General features: G+C 40.8%; 1 protein-coding gene across 1 annotated transcript; it reads right to left on the bottom strand.

Annotated features, from left to right (window-relative positions):
* Positions 1-692: 692 nt before the first annotated feature.
* Positions 693-20,866, bottom strand: lmnb1 (lamin B1). Its single transcript, XM_071906470.2, has 11 exons — positions 20,387-20,866; positions 16,990-17,146; positions 16,378-16,503; positions 7,878-8,048; positions 7,263-7,388; positions 6,382-6,602; positions 5,353-5,581; positions 5,126-5,230; positions 3,539-3,658; positions 3,108-3,218; positions 693-1,752 (listed from the first exon to the last, which is right to left on the bottom strand). Exons 1-11 carry the CDS (start codon positions 20,734-20,736, stop codon positions 1,711-1,713), a joined length of 1,758 nt encoding a protein of 585 aa, XP_071762571.1. The 5' UTR covers positions 20,737-20,866; the 3' UTR covers positions 693-1,710.

The following is a 20,866-nucleotide window of genomic DNA, read 5'->3' as shown; positions in this document are numbered from 1 at the left end:
TGACGGAAGGGTGGCTGGAGGCATCTAGACCAGTGATTCTCAACCTTTATCATATCAAGGACCCCTAATTCAGTCCACATTAGAGCCATGCACCCCCATTTGATGAGATTTTGTCTCTTGGACCCAAATCTGAGAATATTTTTATCGTTAGATATGATTTTGTCCAGAATTCCATGACTATCTGTATTGTAGGTAGAGAGATAACAGAGAAACTATGATCAAAACAGTCATTCTTCTACATTCTCTATTTGTGTTAACTTCTTGTAAATGAAATAATGGTGAAGTTTAACAATTAAATTTGCTGGAGACCCCCTTGGAACCCCCTCAAGGACCCCTGGTGGTTCCCAGACCCCACGTTGAGAACCACTGGTCTAGACAGTAATGTTTTTAAAATCAGTGGCTCTCCAGAGACTTGTGATGATCTCAGGAGATCCAAAGCAAAATAGCTCAGCATTATGAACAGAGCAAACTGAGCTCTTTAAATAGAGCAAAAACAAAAAGTGGAAAAGTTTCTCTGATGAGAATCGCCAGCTGAATCAATTTTTGAAGACTTCTGGTCTAGAAATGGCCGTTTTCAAGTCAAGTGAAAAAGGCAAAGGTAAAGTGTTATAAAGTGTTTATTTCCAGATTTCTGTGGATTCTATTCCCTATTTATTTTACACTTAATATTTTAATGTATTTAATATTGTATTTATTTCTAATTATGTCAGAGTCCATACTGCTGTCAGGAGCGGGGAAAAATCCACCGTAACAGGGCTGCAACAAATCAGTACTTTTTTTTTTATTATTTTATCATTGAAATATGAAGGTTACAGAAACATTGCATGCATAGTGACACACCAACACAAAAAAAAAAAGTGAAAAAAAAAAAAAAAAATCATACAATCAACACTTGTTAATGAGTGGTACAATGGTTATGCAAAGTCAGCAAAAATACATTTCTGCTTAAGTTACATGAGTGTACATTTGAATCTATTTCATAAAAAGACAAGGAACTCATGACAAGCTCAATCATTACTAACAAATCTTAATTGACCTGACTTCCTTACAAATACAATCATTATCATGGTATTGTTTTCAGCAAATAGTGGCTTCAAAAAGATGCTGGAAGAATGCCATTTAACAGAGGTCTTCTTACTGTAAAATCCCAGGACGCCTCCCCACCCCCCAAAAAAACACACAAATCAAATTATATAACCCACATTTTCTTAACTTTTAATTATCGATATTACTGTCACACTAGACACACTAGAATATTACATTCTATGAAGAGGCTTTCACAAAGTTAAAATTCAAAAATTCGGACAACCGATGTTTAAAAAAAAAAAAAAAAAAAAACATTTTTTTTTTAAATATCACAGCACCTGTAACAATTTCTATGTCTGCAAGCTGCCCGCTTCTTCAGAGCGGCCAAAAGTTGCACTCTACAAGAAAACGAACGAAAAGAACATTCTGAACTACAAAATACAAATTTTTGTTCAGAAAACCATGTTTTGGTTTCGACTCTTCGGATAAAAAGAAACCTTACCGAAAGGCGGTTCTGCATCGTTATGAGAGAACATTATGAAAAAAACAAAAAACCAGTAACGAAATTCACACATTTCTTAAAATATACTACAAAAGATATAAAAATAGTTCTGCGTATTACAGTTGGCAGCAGAGACTGGCTGGGGGTGTGAGGAGGAGGTTGTTGGTTAGTGTGTAGTGTTTTCACATGATGGAGCAGCCGCTCCTGGCAGTGCGCGGGTCTCCCTGCAAACAGAAGAAACCAGGAAAAACAGTTACGCAACAATTTACTTGACGAGATTTTGTCTCTTGAACCCAAATATTGAGAATATTTTTATTGTTAGAAATGATTTTGTCCAGAATTCCACGACTATCTGTATTGCAGGTAGAGAGATGACAGAGAAACTATGATCAAAACAGTCATTCCTCTACATTCTCTAATTGTGTTCACTTCTTGTAAATGAAATGATGCTGAAGTTTAACAATTCATCAGTTTGCTGGGGACCCCCTGGAACCCCCTCAAGGACCCCTGGTGGTCCCCGGAGCCCATGTTGGGAACCACTGAATTACACAACTACAAATGCTCTGACATTTTGGTCGCTTTATGTACTCACCTAGACTCCATCAGTAACCCATCACTAGACAAAACTAGAGTTAGAGCAATATGGGTTTCTGAAGGCCGACACCGATACTGTTGGATTGAAGCTGCCTGCTATTCTATTCGCCCTCTGTGCTAGCATTGTTAAGTAGCTTTCAATTATTTTTAGGTGTGTTAGCAGCTCCTTAAGGCAGGGTGAGGAAGGTTTTGAGATGGTGAGGCGTTTCTGGACTTTTGGACCGGACTTGTGATATTTCACACTGCTCAGTTCCACAGAAAGCAACACTGGAGACTTTGTGACTAGTGGACTATGAGAACAGACTGGGTTTGCAATGTGAAAAGCACGTTTTTGTATGCAGTCCTCACTATTTCAGTAGTTTAAATGCATCAGAAAATATCTATACATCAAATTAACTAGAATTTTTGGCCTTAACAGAGCTGGCAGTGCAGGTCCTCCCTTTACCCGATGCTGCGATTCTTCATTTTGTTCCTTTTATTTCATAGTGCTTTAACATGACAAAGTTGTGTAATGTTACATTTTTTTTAAATTGTTATTATGAACTGGGAAGCTACCAGACACTTTTCATTCATGTTCATCTAAACCACTGACCCATAATGTACACATAATGGTGGTGAGAACATAAATTCACCGACACATCATGTGCTTTGTGTTTCTGTACATAGAGAACGCCTTACAGCATTGTTATATCATGAACACAATGCATTTATAGATTTATAATCAAGTTATTATGCACAAAGAAAATCTACCAAATCCGCTTTCAGGTTTTCAGCCATTTCATTCTTTCTTGACACAAATATCACTACTATAAAAGTGGAAAAAAAAAAAAAAGTATATTGTTGCCATTTCCATGATAGCTGGTTTATAGATGAGAACTTATATCTGAAGAATGATATCGGAAACATGAAACACAGTTGCACTTGGATAAAATACTAAATATTCCCCAAAAATCTCTGTAGTGAGCCATGTCCCAGTTTGTTTTACCTGCTGGTGGAAGAGGTCTTCCTCGATGACCTCCACTCCCTCGTCCTCATCTTCCTCATCCTGGTCCTCTTCTACTGCCGTCGAGTATGTAGTGGTTCTCCTCGCCACCTCCTGCAGACACACACACACACACACATACAATGAAACAATGTAGTGCTTCTAAAGTTGGAACCACAGCTCACACTGGTGGCCAAAAGGTCTAACTACAAACAGGTTTGGTGGCTCATAACCACTCGGGAACCTTTACAATCCAGTGTGTATCAGTGGAGATAATTTGATGGTCGGACCAAATGAATGAAACTTAGATGAAGGTAAATGAAAGAACGGACAGAGACAGTACAAGGGTGGATGTGATTGTAAGGAGGTTTGTTTGTAGATGGAGGAATGAAGGGAGGAGCGGATGGGTGGAGAAGGTCGGGTGATTGGCTCACCTCTCCCTGAGGGTTTATCAGCACCACGTGGAGGTCCTCCCCTGAGCCCCAGGAGGCCTGGCCCTTCCACACCAGGTCTGTCGGAGGGTTGGAGCTCACCCCAGCACTGGAGGCCCAAACCTGGACACGCAGCATATGGGGGACACATGAGGAAACAATTCTTCTCTAACTTTTAATTTAGAAAAAGTCTGGACACACCTGATTGAATGTTCTATGTTTTTCATTCTCTTAAAGCCATGTTGATCTAAAGGCTTCTGCTTAAATGCTTGAAATGTGTTTCTTAGACAAATATAAATAGTGAAGTTGATCCTATGTATGAATTTCTTTCCAAAGCCTTTGCCTTTCCATCAAGGCAAAGGGCGGCTACTTTAAAGAATCTAAAATAAGATAGAATAAAGATAATAAAATAGTACAATACAATAAAGATAGTTTTGATTTGTTTAACACTTTTTTGGTCACTGCATAATTCCAGTTGTGTTATTTCATAGTTTTGATGTATTTACTGTTATTCTAAAATGTGGAAAATAGTAAAAATAAAGAAAAATTAGGTGTCCCCAAACTTTTGATGGGCAGTGTATTTTTTTATTCTTTTTAAGATGCTACCTGGAAATGATTTTAAGATCAATTTAAAAGATGATAAAGAAACAAAAATTTGGCAAAACCAGCCTATTTCTGATTGCACATAGCAAATGAAAGTTCTGAAAATATTTGTTTCCCCCCTGGTTTTCCCACGATACAGCTGTGCCACAGAAAAATAGTAAAGTCACAATTATGTAGAAAATCAAAATCGTCCTGCAGTTGCGTATCACAGCCTCTAGATGTCACTGAAGCGCGGCTGAGCCTTCGGTCTCTCCGAGGCTTCCGGTCAAGAGTTCCTGACCCAGACAGCAAGTCACAACTAGGGGACATTTCTACAGTATACATAAGTACACTAAATGTCATTTCAGTGTTTTATGTCCAGTCTTCCTCTTTATCGGCTATGGTACCGCATACAGTATAAAAGTGGTTCTGTTAGAGTTGCATCAAAACATTTGCCTGTGGGGTTCAGCAGCTGGTGCATGATATAATTTGTCATATTTGGTCTATGTCAACTATGATGAAAGCTATGATTGGTTAAAATATTACCATTTGAATAGCGCATGGCTTCAGTAATGTTACTTGAATTTGTTTTTGCACCTTTTGTTTACTCAAATGCAGTTACCGTGAATATTAATTACATTTTTATGCCAGCTTGTAGGCTTGTTCTGTTTTTTAAGTAAAAAGCTACATCCCTATGGTAGTTTTTTTTTTTTTTTTTTTTTAATTATAATTGTATTTATTAAACAACAAGTTAGTTATATGTAAAGTCAATTTATTTCTCTTGATGGATATATTGATCCACCTGGGGGGGGGGGACTGAGAAATGGGCAGTCTAAGAAATAGGACATGCATAATATGACCAGCTGGAAGTGATATAATATAACATAAGAGAATAAAATGGATACTACTGCAGGTCCCATTCACATCTTTTGCTGAAACTACACAAGTCATGGCATTTGTCTTATTTCATTTGTCTTAACTCGAGCAGACAGATGAACGGAATCTTACCGTGACTTTCTGGCCGGCCTTCAGGACATATTTGGGGGTGAACTTGTAGGTGGCCGTGGCCTCTCCGATGGTCCTGGTCATCTCATACCCCACCATGGCCTGGTCCTGAGACGGACGTCGTCATAGAAAATACTGAATCACACCTCATGTACAAAAGTTGAATCTACGAGTCTTTAATTGCAGCGAACCGAAACAATGCGATAACGCCCATCGACGCAGGACCTCACCTCATCGCCGGTGTTGTGCAGGCGGATGAACTTGCCGTCGGTGTCGAGCTCGTCGACGCAGACGGGCCCCGTGGCGGAGGCCGAGTGGGCGATGGACACCGAGCGGCTGGCCTCGCGCTCCTCCAGCTCCACGCGCTTCCGCTTCCCCTTAGTGGTGCGGACGCTGCGGCTGCTGGACGAGGCTCTCGACACCGTGACTCGAGACGAGGGGCTGGGTGACAGCTTCAGCCTGGGGGGGGGGGGGGGGGGGGGGGGTCAACACTAGTGTTAGACTGATGTATCGGGGCAATATAGAAGCTTTGCAGTTGTGTCAGAAGTCTAGCAAACAGCTACCGTCATCATGGAGGTCCATTGGAGAATTAGCAAAAATAATGTCTAATACAGAGGCTAGATAAAGAGATATACCTGAAAAAGATACAAGTCGTGGGTGTAGGTCCATACAGTAATGGTCTAGCTGAAAGCACGTGGCTTGATAAGGTAGATGTAGGTTCTCTGACTTGTAGCTTGAGAAGAGTCACTTCAGTTAACCTGAACAAACTGTTGGCTCTTGGTTAGCAAGTGAACTTAGCCTGCAACTAGCATGCAACTAATGGCCACATAATGTTAGCTAGGGTGCAAATCAGATATGTCAGGGGCTGACATAAACGTTAGCCTAACCAACATTAGCTACAAATGCTCTTGGTCCCGCCCCTGCTTCATCCTCACTGGTTGGTGAAGTGACATTGATGAGCGGTGCACTTCAGACAAAGTTGAAATTGTTTCAACTTGAGAACACTTATAATTATGAAGAGATGTTTCTGTGTGTCTCTGTTAGTATTATAACATTAATGCATCAACGTTACAGTACTTGAAAATTGCACTTTGACTGTACCCCTACATTTTTGAAAGGTGGTCCTAAAAAACACAAGACAGTAAGCATAGAGCCCTGATACAGACTATAGCTATGTGTAAATGTGTGTGTGTGTGTGGCTGCATCTTGTCTTTCAGTGTGCATCGCAGTTTAATCGGTAGGTTCGCGTGCGTCCTGACCTCTCTTCCTCGCTCTCCAGCAGTTTGCGGTAGGCACTGATCTCCATGTCCAGGGCCAGTTTGACATCCAGCAGTTGCTCGTACTCGTTCAGCTGCTGCTGCATCTTGGCTCGGATCTCGGTGACCTCCCGCTCCTTCTCTGCGAGGAGCCTGCGGCTGGTGTCTTTCTCCTGGTCCAGCGCCGCCTCCAGCTCCCCGATACGATCGCACCAGCCCCGAGTCTGAACATGGACGAGAAAGTCTGAGTTTGAGTTTTCAGTTCTCTAATCTAATTATGCGTATGCGTCAGGAAGCAAGCCAAGACTTTCATTATCCAGCATTTGGAAAACATTGATATCAGCTTTAATAAAATGATTGCTGATATGAAAATGAAACTCAATACGTAGCATTGTTGAACACGAAAGATTACTCCAGTTGCAGTATTAAGACTTAAGACTTGTGGCTGCAAAATAGTTTGTGGTACAATATGATAAAGAAAACCTAGAAAGTGATGCAATCTGTAATCTAGGCAGGGAGATGAAAACACCCCAAGGCCTCAAAACCCCCCCCAAAAAAACTCACATTAGTAAATTAATAAAAAAACAAAATAGGGTGTCAAATAGAACAAGAATCCATGAAATGACAACTGAAATAAAAAGTTATTAACATAGCCCTAAGTGACTGATTTGTTAAAGTCCCTGATATTCCCAATTTACCCAGAGAAATTATAAAATTCACTTACTTTCCCTGTGTGGAATACACCTTTAAAACTTCATCATCATCATCATCATCTATCAACCTTTACACCCATTTCTGACGGAAATATGGTGGAAAACCGTCATTTCAATACACGTGCCCTTGCCCAATACAACACCGCTGCGAAAAACAACATGGTCCCTCACCTCCTTCTGCAGGCTGGCCAGCTGGGCGGCCAGGCTCTCCATTCGCAGGGTGGATTCTCTCAGCTCCTCGCGGGCCATGCCGGCCGACGCGCTGTTCATCTCCGACAGCCGGCGAAAGTCCTCCAGCTGGGGCGGATGGAAAAGACGGTTACAGCGTCGGGAAGGTCTAAAATGTTTCCTACGCGTTCACACACACACGTACTTGTGTGCGCCACTACTCGAAGAGGAACTGAGGAGTGTCAGATCATTTCCTGACAAGACGAGGAGGAAGTCATTCACCGAGAGAGAAAGAAGAAAGCAAGCGCTGGGGTGTTTTGGTGTGTTTAGCTTTGTAGTACGAGTTATTAATGTTATTTGCCAGTTTTGAATGATTCTGAAATGGTTGAAATGCCAGTGGAAGATATGGCGGCTGTTCTGGTCTTCAGTGTTTGGTTATGGCAACAACAGGTTAATTTCTCTGCAGTGTCCTATGAGCAAATCCAGCCTCCTTTATATGGGCTATCAGTGATGCTAGGTGTAATGTCAGAAGAAGAAAGTAAGCAACACTATGGTGACTGTAACCACAATGGCTTTCATATTGTGTGTGTGTGCGCGCGTGTGTATATATGTCCATACTTTGGCCATGTAGGTGTTCTCCAACGAATCCTTGTACCCCTTGACCTGGTCCTCATGCTGGGTCCTCATCTCGGTCAGAGCCTGAGCCAGCTTGAACTCGTATTCCACCTTCCGTCCAGAGTCGACCTCCACCAGCTGAGTGGCGTGCCTCTGCCGGCTGTCCTTGACCTCCTGCAAAAACAGCACAGAGCGAGTCAGCACTGGGAACATCGTCGCAATTTTGCTCCGTCTTGATTTGCTCGTGTCAAACCAGACTGAAGTCTACGGTTGCGGGATATGTGCACGCCGGAGGGCCGAGTGCTGCTTATGTTGTGAGACAACAGGGAGCATACAAACGTCAAAAAGGAATACATATGGAAGGCTCATATCTTATAGGGCTACTCTGCATGCCGTAAACGCACAAATGTTTCACACTAGAAAGGCCGAACTGCTGTGAATTCACAGCCGTTTTGAATTGCAGAATTGAAATATCCCAGCTTTCAGAAAGTCCCTGCATGACTTTTCTAGAATCACTTTCTGTACAAACCAGTGTTGTTAAGATTTAAAGAAACAGTAGTCACAATTATATTACCCCTCCTTAAATTGAAAGCTTGTTGATCTTCTTAGACCTCGAAAATCCACTGGCCCTTCTAGTGTTAACTCAGCAATGGCAAGCTGAAGCAATAAAAACGGAACTAAACGTTAGACAGCAACACATCTACGGTGAATGACAATGCTGTGTGGATGCCAAGCACAGAAAAGAGTCAAAGCTAAATAGAGTAGGATAATAATTCAATTGGGATGATAATAGTTACGTAACAGTCAGGGCGGCGTGGTTGATTTCAGGTCAGCGGGTGCACCGGTCAGTCAATGAGTGTAATCAGATAAGCTGGGACACCATGCAGCAGAACACAATGAACTGCTGCCCAGAGGGAAGCATGCATGTCAGGCTACTGCCCAACTTATCAATGGGACAGTGTGGGGTTCAGTTTCCCTCCCATCTGCTGCTGTCAGAGTGGTAAAGCCAATTGCTGAGTGGGTCCAGACACACCAAGATATATATTCGAGACTCTCACCGAATAGTGCATTTCCTCTTTTTTATGATTTATAGTTTGTTGGCTGAATTTCCAAATCTTGGGATGTAGTATGTGTTGCAGTCAGTGTAGGAAAAGAAAAAGAGTTACTGTGAAGCTTAGACCTATAGGGAGAGAGTATGTGTGTGTTTGTGCACTTGCTTGGGTTTTTCAGTGATTGTGCAGGAAAATCTCGCTTATTTTTTAGAACTCAGTGTTGCACAGGTTGGATTTTTTTTTTCTGCTTTATTAATCCACTGTCTGAAGGGACTTTTGACTAAAGATAATTTGAGGTTCAGAAATTTGATTCAGAGATAAGATAGATTTATATTAGATACCTTGAAGATGACTATACATGAGATATGATGTAGTGGATATGTAACTAAATTTGCAGTTAAAGTTTGACAGGCAAGCAGGAGGAAGGGTGGAAGAGAGAGAACTAAGCTTCATCTCATACCAAAGAGGAACCTTCTTGACGCAACACCCACTGTGCGATTTCCCACGTTTCACCAGCACCCACGGTACTGTACGCTTGCTTAGAGACGACATACAAAATGCTAAAAGCGCCTGCATAGACATTAAGCAATCTATTGTTCACTGTAGGAAAAATGTTTGTACTGTTTTAAGTGCAAATTTCTCCTGGCACACTGGTGAATTGCCCTGCATTATTCCTTATGATTAAGTACAGCAACTAACAACTCAAAAAAAAGTTATTTTTTAACATTGGTGGTGGTTCAAGATACTGATGTTATTAAATCTGTGTACAAAGAGGAAAATATACTTAAAGCCGTAACACTTGGCTGGCACCACTGAAAAACATACAAATTGTACAATATAGCATTATATTCTCACTAATAATTTCCTTTTGTTCTCATCTTCTAGAGATAAATGTTCCCTACCTTATTGTAACCACAGAACTTGAATGGATAGAATGGTCTTTCCCATTCAAATCAATGTTCCTGGATGGTCGGAGTGGCGGCCATTTTTGTCAATTATTTAAAGGATAACGCTGGTGAAAAAAAAACGCTGGTGAAAAATCTCTGAAAAAAAATCTATGAAAAATCCTATAACAAAATCATTGCTGATTTTGTTACTTTCATAGGATTTATTGACGGTAAGAAATGCATTAAAAAACACCAGCGTTATCCTTTAATCAGGGTTCCCACACCTTCTTAAACATCAAATTCAAGGACTTTTCAAGGACTTTCCAGTCCCAATTCCCTCAAATTCAAGGACCCAACACGGCATAGTTTTAATTACTGTTACAACACTGAGAATTTTTATAATGAGAACTAGCAGCTTTAAAGAACCTCACAGACAACAATTAAAAAGAGAGAGAGGCTTGAATGTGTGAAGACTTCTCAACTGTGCTATGTTACAGTGATGGCAGACTATGTGGTCTCTTGCCTTCTCTAACACAAATATATATATTCAAGCACTTTCAATGACCCATGTCTATTTATGTCTATTTTCAAAGACTTTCAAGGCCTTGATTTTTTTCCCCTCAAATTCACAAACTTTCAAGGATTTCAAGGACCTGTGGGGACCTTGTTTAATGCAAATCGATTCTTCCTCCGTCGACCGTGGCCGCTTGGTTTGTGTGTGCAACAGTTCGCGACTTCTTTGGCCGCATGATCTCGCAAGGTTTGGTAACGTGGAGGCGGAATACAATGGAGGAAGACTCGATTTGCATTAAATAATTGATAATTATAATTATTAAACTGTTTGCCCTTTTTGAAGTCTAAAGGACTGGCCTCCATTTACTGCAATTGTTTTGGATGAAAGCTTCTCGGGCAGTGAGCCTGGCAAACTCCTGTTAAGTTGTATGAAGTAAACACACTCATCCAATTTAAACCGAATTTAAATTTTTAGGTGAACTATCCCTTTAAAGCCCCTACGTGTAGGATTTGAACATTTTTGATTTTGGCGACTCCTAGTGGCAGTGACAACAAAGACACTATCGCAAAATGTCTGTGTAGCTTCAGTTCAGTCATCCAGGTAGTAAGATGTCCAAAAAATATAAAAAAAACAAAATTCACTGGATTTAAAATGACTTAAAATGTTGCTTCGACCTCCCCACCCCGTGAACTACAAGTATCCACACGCAAAAGGATTTTCAGTCTATCATCAGAGAGAAGACAACCATGTTTACAGAAGAGGTAACGTGAAACTTTCCTATATTTCATATGCAATATTGACATGATTTGATCAGTACCTACAAGGCACTGTGGTGGCAGGCTCAGAACCTATTAAAGCTAAATAGAGATATGACTACATGAATGAAGCATCAGTGTTTATTTTAGAATGTGGTCGTGTAAAATCTGACTCAAGATAGTGGTCAATTGGTTATCTGAGGGGGGAAAAAATTCTATAACAGAGCTGCGGTTCAATGGCATATTTTCTACCAAGAGGCAAACTCTAGATGACTATTCATCTCATCTGATCATCTAGCACTGCTATCACTACATGGTATTTTTGTTTAAAAATACAGCGCAGCAGTGCTTTAGGCGTACAGGGCTATGCAGCTAAGATTTCATTTGCAAGCGCACTAAGAAGAGACCTAAAAAAAAAAAAACACAAAAAAACAGTGGCATACACACAGTCTATGAGCACACACAAAGAAGCAATACTAGCAGGCAACATACATGAAAAATAGCACATCAAATGGTTACATAAAAAAATCTCAATGTCATTCTGGACAACATTGTAATGTGCAAACACCAGGAGTTTACACTCACCCACTATAGAAGGCGAGGCCTACCCTATCAACAACATGGCTCCCCTCACGTGACCAGTTGTGTTCACCCAGGCACTACAGTTCGAGAGCATGGAATTAGTTACATCTGAACATTACATGGTTCCATAAAATATCATGAATAATAGTTCAACGTAAACAATAACCAAAGTATTAGGGCTGAAACTCCTGATTATTTTCATTATAGTTTAATCTGTCGATTATTTTTCTGATTGATTGGATAAACATTGATTGATCATTTAGTCTATAAAATGTCATAAAACAATGACAAATGGCCATCACAGGTTACTGGAGCCCACAGAGATGTTTTAAATTGCTTAATTAATCTCATCAGCAGCCAATAAAACTCCCAAAAGTATAAATTTTATCATGATATGAAACGGAGAAAAGGAAGCATATTAGCATTTGTGAAGCTGTAACCAGCAAATGTTTGGATTTTTACTTGATAAATGAATAAAATCGATTATCATAATTCTAATCAAGTGATTTTCTGTCGATCAACTAATACTAGCACTACAAAGTATATGTATTTGACAACACTAGTTCATCACGGATTACTCTTACTCTTCCTACAAAGCAACAATTGTTCAATTTGTATGACATCCAAAAAGGATAAAAAAAACACTTATATTTGAAACTTATGCTCACACACAATATGCAAAAGTCACAATACTAATATGCCATTATCTCAAACAATTTAAGTGTTTGGTGTGATTCAAATACTTAATTCATATATCTTCAGAGATGGTTTGCCCAACCCCTAAATCCTATCTGATCAAACTGGATCAATATTACTTATGTCTGGCTACATCACCCTTAAAGCTGGGGTAGACATTTTTTTTAGAACCATATTGGAAATATTCTGTGAAAATCTCTTTATAGCGACAGCCATCAACAAATCAAATGCTCTGAGAAAAAAACATCCGTCTCTGTGACTGCCCCAGGCCCTATAATCAGAAGAGATGATGTCAACCAGCCATAATCCAAACTGAATACTGGGACAGGAACAAACTTGTGTTCGGACCTGTTTATCAAGAAGGAGCCACATTCAGGTCAATCAGTCAACCGGTGTTTGGTAGCTATGGCTTTGCAACTGCGGTAGCTAATCTATGTGTGACCACAAAAAAAAAAATGGCGGCGAATATTTCAGTAACAACTAGACTGATCTAGCAGAGCTGTTTTTTCCCGTAAACGGTTTGGAAGTTTGCCCAGGACGACGCTCTCTCTCCAGTGCAGAGTGAATCTCGCTCGACAAACGTTTGTATCACAATGCGTTTGTAAATGCAATGACTAATCTATGCTGACAAAAATTATTTTTGTTGCCGAATAACAACTAGATTGAGCTAGCAGAGCTGTGTTTTGTGTAAAAGATTTGGAATTTATTAAATTTGCAGTGCTTTAGAACACCTGAGCCTCGTTTGGAGAGGGAGTTATGGGAGGGAGGTAGGGGGCAGAGAGGGAGGCAGGGATTTTTTTGTTGTATACTTTCAAATTCTTGCTCAATTCTCTAAAGTCGCCTTCCCCAGCTTTGACACATTCTTGTGTCAGTCCTTCTCCATCACCTCCACTGGTAACTGCTAGCCAAATCATTCCTGCCTCAACCATCGCAGAAGACCCAGACAGAATCCCTGCTTTGCTAATGGGCATGTGGGGTCCTTCTAAACAACTATTACTTTCATTAGTATGGCCAGGCAAATTACAGATGCCTCCACAACCACTTTAAAGTAACAAAGGTATCCAAACCACCTGGCCCACTGGGTTACTATAACCATCAACAGTAAGAGTTCACAGAAGCTAGCACGGTTTTGTTTCAAGGATCTATTCAAGCCCCAAACCATGAACGAATGGCATAGTCAAAGTGACACTGGACTAAAGACCAACACCTTTAGATAATCTTCTACAAAATGTAATTTAATCCGCTCAAAAATCATCTGGCGTTAAAACGTAAATGGAAACCTTGACTGTACTCCATAAGACCAACTAACAACTGCAGGAGATATTTACCCTCTAAAGCACTGCAATCGTACACATAACTAAGCACACAAAAAAATACATATTTTTTCATTGCACTGAAATGCTAACAATCCTCAGCTGTATAAGATAAGATAACACTTTCGGGATCCATCGAATAAACCAATCAATCCCAGGATGGTAAAAGCATTACATGACTGTCTAGCTGATGTCAAGAAATTAATGTCCAAAGATTTATATCACTGAGTCAAGCAAAAATGGGTCCCTTGATATTGGCCCTGAGCACATCTCTAGACAAATTCCTTTACTTCCACAGGCCAAGCTTTTTTCTAAGAATATAAGAGTTGTCTTTGATTATGGTAATGTTTAAACACTGATCCATATAATAAGATGGTTGAGTATTTTTTCATTCCAAAGCTGGTTAAAAAAAAAAATATTGTTTTGGCTTTTACAACACAAATTTGTTTACATCCCCTCATCTTGTTTGAACAGCTCCAGATTGCAGAGAATTCTCTTTCCTTCACAAATGTTGGACCACATTACCCGTTTGAACTCATCTACACTGTGTGCCTGTGAGTTTGATTGTGATTTGATTTGAAAACGTTCAAGACTTGTCCAAGTCTGGATTCTAGCTATATCTCATGTCTTAAACCCCGTATGACCCAAGGTGCAGACTGAGACCCAGGCTGCACAACAAATCCCACTACTGTGATTTTTAATCGACGTTTGGTCTTACTTTTTAGAACGTCATTTCACCAAATAGCATTTTTACTCATAGACGAGAACATAGCGGAGGGATACCATTTAGGAGAGATAGTTCCTGTTTGGGAGACTGGATCTATTTTTATTTTTAAATAGTAATTTTAGTGTAAAGCAAGGATAGAAATGCAAAATGACAAAGGATGAATCTGTTCACCAACGTGTTAAATGTCAGTTTTCAGGCTATTTTCATGGCCTCATTCAAATGAATGGGAAGTAAAAATCTGAATGCTACAAACTCGTCCCAGCTGCATCCAATCTTAGCGATTAGTTTATATTCTGGTTTTCATGGTGGTCAAGTGGCAAATAACCCCCATGTTAAAACTAACGTTAGAGCTCCACTACCAGCGTTGCGTCGCCATCAGCGTTGCGCCAGCGTGACGTTCTCCCTGCTCCACAGAGCGCGCTGACTTTTGAATGGATTCACCAGAAAACAATCAATTCAACTTTATTTCAATGAGGGAGAACGTGTGCGTCAGCCATCGAGAATTGAACCTCGGCGATTTTTTCGCTTGGACGCAGCCATCGGACGCAGCGCAACGCAGACGCAACGCGAGCAGTGGAGCATCTTTCAGTGCTGGTAAAGGAATCATTCCTTCGATGGCTGGCGGCTGATGGCTGTAGTGGAGCAGGGCCGTAAGTGGACTATTGCTTTAACCTCCTGGGCTCAACTGGCATCATTATGCACTCACCTTAAACTGCTACATGGTGTCAGTAGGGATGGGACAATAACCGGTATTACTATATATCGCGGTAAAAAACAACAATTATGACACCGCCCCTAATTTTTATTACCGTGACCACCGCGATAACCAGCGACTTGTTGGAAGGCAGAATAGCAAACTCAAACACACAGCACAGCCCCAATTCTCTCTCGTCTGTCATCATTATATTTTATTTCCTCCAGAAGGGGGAGCCCTCTAATCCTCTACCACTCATTGGGAAGTGAACAGCGTGATTGGGAGCCGGAGCTGAAGGCTGAAGCCTTCCCGTAGTTGACTAGCGACTAAGTGGCTAACGCGATTTTCCATTGACCACAAAGAATTATTTATTCTGCAACTAACAAAGCAACGAATGGTGTTGAGATTCAAGTCTCGGCACACTACGTACCATAAGCTTTTAGACGATCTGCATGTTTGTTATTTTAGGCATAGAAACTCACAGAAAAGACTTTGTATTAAGTACAACGTAGAATGTACCAACTGTTGACAGCAGGGAAGATCCGACTGGGTGGGGAGTAGACGCAGTCGCGTATGGGTAAGTGATGCAGTTTGGGACTTCACTAAATATGAGCTCAGGCTCATGATAGTAACTGCTGACATTTTTTCACAGTAGCCTGTGAAGCTGTAACTAGCTGGTTAGCTACTGTAGCTTGTTCCCTTTGCAGGAGATGGAACATTCCAACTAGCGCGACTAGGTTATAAGCCTGCTGGGTAGTGTAGTTTAACAAATTTTTATTGTTCATGTAAATAATACTGAATGGATTTTTGTGAAATGAAGCCAAGATGTGTTGATGCTTAGTACAACATATTTCAAAATCAAAGCCATATGCTTTTTAGATTGCTTATGTGAAGTAACCTCCCATATAGGGAAAGTCAATGGTTGATGGAAATAATGTCAACTTTGCCCCCCTGGGGATAATCAGGCTGCAAGCGATAAATCAGAATCACCATCCCTGTCAAATTCTCCTGCTAAGGTTTTCATCTTTGTAATAATTATCGAGATAATATTGTATATCGAGATAATTTTGGCCAAGATAGTCGTACTATGAAATTTTCATATCGGCACAGGCCTACATGTCAGCATTGCCAAATTTGAAGGACATCACTCACATGCTCCCAAACATATGTAAAACTACCCAACTGAAGACATACGTGAAAGTCTTATAAACCATGTGTATGTTATGGCCCAGTATCAAGTGTTTTGTCAGAGTGATTGAATGGGATGTTATTGAAGTTCTCACCTCCTCGAACATGCTCTTGCGGAACTCCAGTTCCTCAGTCAGAGTTTGGCAGCGGTTGTCCAAGTCAAGGCGAAGTAGCATCTCATCTGCAAGATGCTTCTTGGCCTGTGCCAGGCCTGTATCCAACTGGTAACACGCAACACAAAGGTCAGTGCAATAAACTAAGTGTAGACAAATGCAAAAGGTTACTAGCAAGCTTAACAAGTCCAACAACTACAACTAATGGCTAGCCGTGTCAGAAGATTCATTCTTTTTATACTGGTATTCCTTAATTCTGTGTCAGCTGCTTGGTGGATGTACGTATGCCGAATTGAAGACGCTCCACAAGATTCAAAAAAGGTCTTTAGTCTTATTTTATGGGATAATATGTACCTTTGCTGAAAGAAAGGTACACGGTGTGAATCGTTACATGCCTACTAACCAGACTTGTAGTAACACTAACACAACTAAAAGAGATATGGCCGATTCAAGGATATTGTATACAAAACATTGTAATCAATAAGCAAAAAAGACCATTTCTCTTTTTCTTGTAGGCTTGCACAATACTTGGTAGTTCTGTCTTTCAGATCAACACCTAGCCAAATCATATGAATATTAACAGTAAGGCCCTACCTCTTGCAGTTGTTCTTGCAGATCTGCCAGAGTGGCTTCCAAGCCTCTTTTCTCAGACAGCGCCGTGGCCAGCATGGCCTCCTTAGAGTTCAGCTGAGCCTCCAGGTCTTTCAGTCTGGCCTGGGCTCCTGCTGCCTCAGAGTCCTTCTTGGTGTAGCTAGAGGGAGAAGGACAAGGCATAGCGTGTGCATGTAGGTAAGTGTGTGATGCTGGTGTTTGTGTGGCTTAAGAGACTTTAAGTTTTAAAAGGGCACAAGAATCCTATGATGGGGTATCCCATGGGAATCCTAAAGATGTCAGGGCTTTTACATTGTGAGTGCAAGTGTACCACAAAAAAACAATTAAGAAAAAAAAACAAAAAAAAAAACTGTCGCAATAAAGTCTATGGTCTTTAGATTTGTGCTCCTCAAAGACAGCTATTGTGCATGTGCATCACAACAGACTGAAAATCCACAAATTTCAGTTGTTAAATGTGTGCTGCTCAATTATGATTGGAAAAATATTTTGTGTCCCCGCCTATAGGCAGCTAAGAGAAATTGAGGATCTTGTGCTGAAAAAAAAGTCTAGCCTCAAAATAATTCATTCTGAAGCAGTGTTTCATCTGTATGCAGTTATGCAAAGGTTAGGCTAACCTACTTAAAAATGTAGAGCTCTTTCCTGTATCAATCTAAAGAATTTTTACAGCACTTTGATCAACTTATGTGGTTTTTAAATGCGCTATAAAATGCATTTTGTTGGCTTATTTACTTAAGTATCCCAATAGAATTGGCACTGATTGCAATTAAAATTAACCTAATAAAAATGTATAATTTTTATAAATTCATAATTTGGAGGCTTTGTAATGGTATGAGTTGGGGTCACTGTTTTTCAATGTTGCCAGAATTCCTCCCTCTCCCTCTCTCTCATTACCCCCTAAACATTTCTGGATTGATAAAGTGGCTATTAGACTTGTTCAACTGTTCTCATACCTGCATAGCATATAATGAGCACTGCACAAAAGATGTCCAGTTCAGGTAGCCCAATGCTACATCTGTTTCCCAGCTCTCGGCCTGTTTTAACAAAGTGAACAGTCTAACGTTTTCAAAGGATTTGTGAGTGAAGTTGTATGTTGGGAGGCCCCTCTGGGGTTGGGGCCAGTTATTTTCTCATGGTTTGCCTCAGGTCATGACGGGCGGGTTGGAGCGCTGCCAAGCTGAGCAAGGTATGAATGGAATGCATGCCGGTATGTCCGGTATTTCACATTCTACTGAGAAAAATCTGCCGGGGGAGGCAAAGCCACTGATCCTACTGGCTTTCATGTCACAGGAGCATTCTCACTGGGACCACAGCATTACATTACATGTCAAAATGCCTAACAAGACAACGTACAAATTGGCATGCAAAGTGAATAGAAAATGAATAGGAAAATGTGACATGTTGGAGACGACCATGCAAGACCATCAGCTGGGAAGTGAGTATTATGGCTAAACGACACAGGTAGCAGCAAAGGGTGTTCACCACAAGCACATTAAGAAGCAGGCCAAAGGGACACGTAGCCAGCTAGGGGGTCCCGGGGTTGGGTCATGTTCCCCCAGGGAATGTTTTTTATGGTTTTCAGGCATTCTGACACCTTGATCCCATTTAAAATACAAGTGTAAAATACTAGAGTCATTTTAATTTATTTGCCTGAAAAACTGTTAAACTTTCCTGATTAAGTATGCTTCCTGGTTAAGTTGTGGTGTTGAGCATTGATATATAGCTGTGAGTGGAAACAGAATAGCCTACTTCATATCTCGCATCATAAAATGTAGAAATATGTGCATTCAGTGTATTTTAGTTATTGCTCTTTGAGTAGTACTGCATCAGGACTATTTAAGAAAACTGAACTGTGTAACAAATGTGTTGAAATGATTTGAACTGGCTAGCAGCAAAACACACACACTGTCACGATCACCTGTGTTCAATAAATTATGTTAGGGCGCATGACCACACACACAGTACTGCCTCTATACAATGCCACTTGTGTAAGCGTTCGGAGAAACATCCGGCTCACGAGTGCCGCTGCACTCATAACGGCTACATGTCCAACTCCACAGCATGATCAGCACACCACTACGTACAATATTGTTTTAGCACAAAAACTCAAACTACTAGGTTTGGGTTTGTGTGTACCATGGATGCTGCATATCCACAGAGTCTGTCCAAATCAACTTGTTCAATTCAAGTGCAGACCGCGATCACTTCAATCCAATTAGCAGTTCTGTGTAGTCTAATATTACTGGAGTATCTGACAATTAAGTGTCGTCATGGAATTAGTATGAGTATTATTTTCCTTAGCTATATTGTGGGGTAGCCCCTTGTGCATGCACTGCATGTCATTAGCTGTACCTAACAGTTAACTTCAAATACTGTTGGAAATATTGTAACCCTAACCATGAATGAGACTGGGAAAATGGGATTTTTCTAAAACATAAAACAAAATACACCAAAAACCCATTTGGTACAGAGTCCATTTTGTCATTTCGGACCAGAAGCACCTGAATGCGCGGCAGGTCGTATTTACATCTTCTCAACTCATAAGTAGGAGCTTATGAGAAGACCCTGAAGGCAGCATGTGTCCATCTATGGACATGGATGCATCTGCCATTCAAAACAGACGACATCTAGTGGGCAAACGTCCAAACTGAAGGCAGACACAACTTTGTACAGACACACTTTGATGCAGGAATTCACAACAGACAATAAGACTAATTTGAATTTAGTATTTGTATTAGTAGCAGGGTCGATGGCACGACAATGTAGAGCCAATTCAAATTTGACAGACATGGGGTCAATATTTGTTTAATTATGACTACGAATCGAGCCAATGCAAATTCTTTACCCACATGTGGGTCTTCTTTTTTAGGGCAGTGGCTGTCAGTCCTGGTCCTCAGGACTCAGAGCCCTGCTGGTTTTCATTCTAGCCATCTAATCACGGCCTCATTTACAGCTGGGACACCAGGTGAATGCAATTACCTGCTAGGATGGAAAACCAGCTGTACCCTGGTCAGCTGGTTTCTTCCACCATAGCCTACACAATGGTGGGCGGTAGCAAGCAGCGTGAACCAATTCTAAAAAATATATATATTTTTTTTAAGTAAATGCTGCTTGGCCTATCACATCTATGCCGGATTGAAGAGAAAATGCATCGAGGCTTATTTTATGTGGTAAGCAAGTCTAACAGCAAGGCATCGCCAGATATTTGAATAGTTTGGAGTGACGTTTTCTCCAAACGAGGGAGAACGTAACGCATTGTGGGTGGATTTGCGTAATGTTGCAAAAATGGCTCGAAAATCAAAGTCAGCTTATAGCCGTTTAGCCATTTTAAGTTTGTTTTTGTATCCAGTAATAGAATATTTTAGAAATGTTAAGGTCTTACCTCTGGAGCAGCTGCTCATGCTCGAGTTTGATCTTTCCCAGTTCAATCTGCAGCCTGGCCCGCTCCTTGGAGGAGTCATCCAGAGACTTTCTGGTGTCGGCCAGCTCCGTCTCATAAAGGGCTTTCAGTCCGGTAACCTCCCGGCTTTGTACTTCTTCCTTCTCGCTAATTTGCAGGTGAAGCACATCGTTTTCAGACTCTAGGCTCCGGACTCTATCGATGTAGACGGCCAGACGATCGTTCAGATTGCTGAGCTCCTCTTTCTCCTGCAGCCTGGTTTTCCTCGTCGGGCTCATCGGTGTGCCGCATGTGCTTCTGTGGCCGGCGAGAGGTCGAGCCGGGGTAGCCATTTTAGAAAACTATGGTAATCTGTGTGAAACAAAATAAAGAAGACAAAAAATGGTATCAGTAGTCAAAGTACAACGAGTTTAATTCAACCGCTCTATAAGTACTTTGGAAAACTACAACCAATGTCTTACC

Source organism: Centroberyx gerrardi, chromosome 2 (genome assembly GCF_048128805.1).
Source record: "Centroberyx gerrardi isolate f3 chromosome 2, fCenGer3.hap1.cur.20231027, whole genome shotgun sequence".
NCBI lineage: Eukaryota > Metazoa > Chordata > Actinopteri > Beryciformes > Berycidae > Centroberyx > Centroberyx gerrardi.
This window is presented reverse-complemented; position numbering and strand designations above follow the sequence as displayed.

Bases quoted from the DNA above. Each gene is read 5' to 3' on its own strand.
- lmnb1 (XM_071906470.2), bottom strand. From the start codon at position 20,736: ATGGCTACCCCGGCTCGACCTCTCGCCGGCCACAGAAGCACATGCGGC. The intron at 17,147-20,386 runs GTAAGACCTTAA...TTCTCCCTCTAG, and splicing joins CATGAGCAGCTGCTCCAGAG to CTACACCAAGAAGGACTCTG. The intron at 3,219-3,538 runs GTGAGCCAATCA...GTGTGTCTGCAG, and splicing joins TGATAAACCCTCAGGGAGAG to GAGGTGGCGAGGAGAACCAC.